Below are 4,047 nucleotides of genomic sequence, written 5' to 3' on the forward strand. Positions count from 1 at the left end.
CCAATAAAGTAACAGTCCTTATTCACAAGCAAGAAACTACCCACACCATCAAGCCTTGCTGCCTAAACTGAATGGCAGCTAATTACTTCTGCTGCACATTACCACCTAGCTTGGCCTACACAAGAAACAATGTCATGGGAAGGAGAACAGGATGAGGGGAGAAGAGAAGCAGAATCTCTTAACAGAGAAGCAATGGATTAACAAAAATTAAGCTAGCTAATTTGCTGTGGTTCCCCCTGCACTAACTTGTACCTAGGACTGCTACAGGAAAGACTCATCTGTGGTAACTAGATCACACTGGCCTGCACTGTATTTGAAGCCATGAATGAAACTGAACAAAGGGGGAAGAAACATCTTTAACCATTGCTAGTGGAATGAATACAATAACTGAGAAATTTTTTTCTATCTCTGTACCTATTTCTGTGGACTTCAGCATGTCCTTTCATCTCTCTGCTTCTCAAATGCTGACTGTGCTGGTTATGCCCCTAAAACAGGAGCAATAAATCTTCTGTATTTCACTGGATTGCTGGGCAGCTTCATTTGCTAATAACATGATGTGCTTTGTTCACCTGCTGATAAAATTAAGTGCTTCAAAGAGCCTCAGCAGATGCTATGCAAGTTAAAAGCACCAAAGAACCAGTCTTTAGGCTGACACATAGGCTAGATTTTTGTTCCTGATGAATGAGCTGGGGGCATATGGCCCAAATGCCGTATTTCCCAGATGTGAACAAAAAGACCCATTTGATTCTACCCAGCGGCACGTAAGACCCCCTAGAAACTGCAGCACAGTTTCACCACGTGCAGCTATCAAACAAGAAATTTTAATACATACTACCATTTGAATTATGAATTTAACACATTACATTGCACTGTAAAAATAAGGTGCATTAATGCTTAAGCATGTGTATTACATCTTGAATACTGTATACAGTTCTAGTGTGTAACTCAAAAAAGATATGAAGAAGAGCAAAAAGACAGCATGGAAATGAACAGTAGCAGTATCTTACTCATCATCTGGAAGGCTGGGGACAACACAGAAAGGTGGAGTCTGCACCAGAAGTGACTTCAATTCTCTTGCTTCATCATCGTCTTCATACTAGACATTCAGAATAACTGTTACCGCACTCTATTTGATCACAAACATACCCACCATTCAACGTTTGACCCTTCTACTGCGTGCAAATGAAGATCGAATCATGAGGAGATGAACCCACACAAATCCCATTTGTTTCAATCGCTGTGCTGCCAGCAATAATGTAATTATGCTGTAGACCAATCTGTGCCATATGTAATCTTTGTCCCTATATTTAACAGTAGTACCTGATCAGGTATAGAATCTTCAAAATATTTGATAAATGGCAATGCAACATAAGGGATGATGCAGGTTTTTAAAGAATTAATGCAATTTAATAACATAATTATTATAAACTCTACTGGAAATAGCAGAACATATATCCCCATGTCAATCTTTAAAATCTCAACTCAGAGCAGGTCTTCCCACCGTGTCAGGGACTGAATGTTCACCACTGGTTTACGTTTGGAGTTCCCTCTCAACTTCCATGGGTCAGATCCTGATTCTCTCATGCAATATGATAATCCTCTAGCAGTCCTTTATTATCATCAGTTTACCCTGAACTGTGTCATCAGATCACGCTCTTAAGGTCACTCTCAGCCGCCTGGTTATTTTCTATAAAATTGTTTTTTGTAAACAGATGTCCTCTCTTTTTGCAAGTGTTGCTGCCTCTCCTTATTTCCAGTGTTAGAACTTGCTATAAACCCTGCATCAGCTGGTTTAAAGCTTTTATTTCCTCTAAGCCCTGCACACCAGACATAGATTTCATTACAACCTTCACCTGAAACTTCAGGACAGGCCCATCAGTGTTTATTTTCGAACTAATGCTCTCTGCCACAATCATTCCCAGGCGCCGTATTTGTGGCAGATTGCTGTCCAAGTGGCATTTCACACCCTCCATCATGCTTGTGAGAAGCTCTGAAAAAAAAAAAAAAAAAACAACAAACAGTGCATGAAACAATGACAGAAACAAACATCCATCTTTATGGCAGTTCCCTGAGAGGGCATCTTTAGCCACTCACCACCCAGTAATGGGAAGAAAGATAGGAAGGGCCCATGCAACCGTGACTTCTCTTTCTGCAATGGCAGTATTGCCCCTCAGCACCAATATAATAAACCCATGCTTTTTCATGGGGTACAAAGTCAACAAAACATTACCGTATATTCTAAATTTGGAATATTTTGTTTTTCACTGAAACAAAAAACGATGGTAAGTCAAGTCAATCTTTAGCTTGTTTTTAGAGTGCTTCAAAGCCACTTAAGTGAAACGCCATGTTTTGAGGGAGCTACAAATTCTGACCAGTACAACAACCATGGAGGAAGAAATTTCCCTCACCACCTAGGTAAGTTGAAACAGGCAGATAACACCAGTATTTCTCAGCCCACAGAGAATGGTGGCTGCCAGCTTTACCAAGCAGGGTTACTGCTGTCAGACTGACCTCCTTCAACTCAGAAAAGCTTATCTTTTCAACTGCTGTCAGATAAAAAACAGATTAAAAAACTACAGTACTGTTATTTACTAACATGTCACTTATTCACCTAAAGAAGAATTAATTCTAGAATGAAACAGATGAACAGGTCTTGTAAGTTAACCCTCTCCCCCAACAGAAGCCACCCACACAGACAAGTAACTCTAGACAATGGACAGAAATTTTCTTTTTTATTGCAACAGAAACAGAAATTTTAGAGCAGGACTCCAGCATGCTACGCACTGTATAAATACAGAATAGGAGGTCCTTGCTGGTAACTCACTAACCCTACTCACCCCACACTGAGGGGAGCAGAATGACACTGAGGAACGCACCAAACAGCTTTTTTATGCTGATGTGCTTTCCCCAGTCCCCTTTAGGAGCCTTACTTGTGCTCCAACGGTAAGCCTACAAATGGCAAATCACATCATTCCTCTAACCAGTCCCCGAGTCAAAATCCTTGTTTTCCTGTGACAAAACTTAAGCGTTCCTAACCACTGTTCAGGTAAGAACCTTAGTTCAAAGACACGCTTCTCCAACTTCATAATTTGAACGTATGCACGTGGAATTATATATCAGTGCTAAAGAAAAGGAGGATTCCAGCAGGCTACCCCATTTGCCAAGATGAAGATGGGACAATTTTCTTTTATCCATAGATCAAAACAAGATGTTCTTCTACGCACAGTCAGACCTTCTGTTAAACAAACCTAACCCCTGATTCTCCCACTGCCTCACCTTGTCTGCAGCTCTCGATTTCAGGCTCCTTCAGGTGGGAGAGGCAGATAAGGATGGCCTTGCTAATATACTGCTGCTGCTCAGGTGGAGAGTGTTTCACAGCACTGCTGCTGCCCCAGGTCTCCAACAGTTCTTGCAGCACCTGAATAAGAAAACTCAAGCTGGCTTGAAATGGATCTTTTCTACACACGTAATTTTTTGAAGCATATTTTTGAAATGTGCTTTCATACAGCACATTGTATGTTCTGATGGCTCTTTACTCTTCATGCTTCCCAGTGAACTTTACACTCCCTACAAATGGAGCTAACTTTGTATTTCAGGGCCCAAAATGTACTGAGACCAGCTGAGAACTCCACACCACCTTCATTGAACATATTGTTAAATATAATTTTTTTTACTTAAAAGTGATAAATATTATATGCAAGCAATATGTATTATTGTCAAAAACCAGTATGATATGATATTGTTTTATTTGGTTTTAGTCCAATCTTATATAGTTGCCAGTACTTCCAGGTAATTAGAATAACAGAGCATGTAACCAGTACAAAAAAACCAAACAAAAAAAACCAAACAAAAAAAAACATTGCCAAACAGTAGAGATTTCCAGAGACACAAATTTCCTAGAAGTTCCATCACAATGCTGACTGGGAGAGGGAAAATATCCACATCCCCACTGAGAAAAATGTAGAGGAGACAGATTCTGAAGCATCAATCATTTGCCACACAGACAGCTCTCAAACAACTTAGAATCATAGAATGGTTTGGGTTGGA

General features: G+C 40.2%; 1 protein-coding gene across 1 annotated transcript in view; it reads right to left on the reverse strand.

Annotated features, from left to right (window-relative positions):
• Positions 1 to 3,458, reverse strand: part of TELO2 (telomere maintenance 2) — a gene marked incomplete at its 5' end in the record, with an annotated part of 14,421 nt that extends 10,963 nt beyond the window's left edge. The window contains 3 exons of the mRNA XM_010282897.1: positions 1,008 to 1,096; positions 1,854 to 1,990; positions 3,277 to 3,458. Coding sequence (XP_010281199.1) covers positions 1,008 to 1,096; positions 1,854 to 1,990; positions 3,277 to 3,458 — 408 coding nt within the window. The remainder of the gene's footprint in view (positions 1 to 1,007; positions 1,097 to 1,853; positions 1,991 to 3,276) is intronic.
• Between the last annotated feature and the right edge of the window lie 589 nt (positions 3,459 to 4,047).

The sequence above is a fragment of the Phaethon lepturus genome, unplaced genomic scaffold (genome assembly GCF_000687285.1).
Source record: "Phaethon lepturus isolate BGI_N335 unplaced genomic scaffold, ASM68728v1 scaffold23102, whole genome shotgun sequence".
In the NCBI taxonomy this organism is placed as follows: Eukaryota; Metazoa; Chordata; class Aves; order Phaethontiformes; family Phaethontidae; genus Phaethon; species Phaethon lepturus.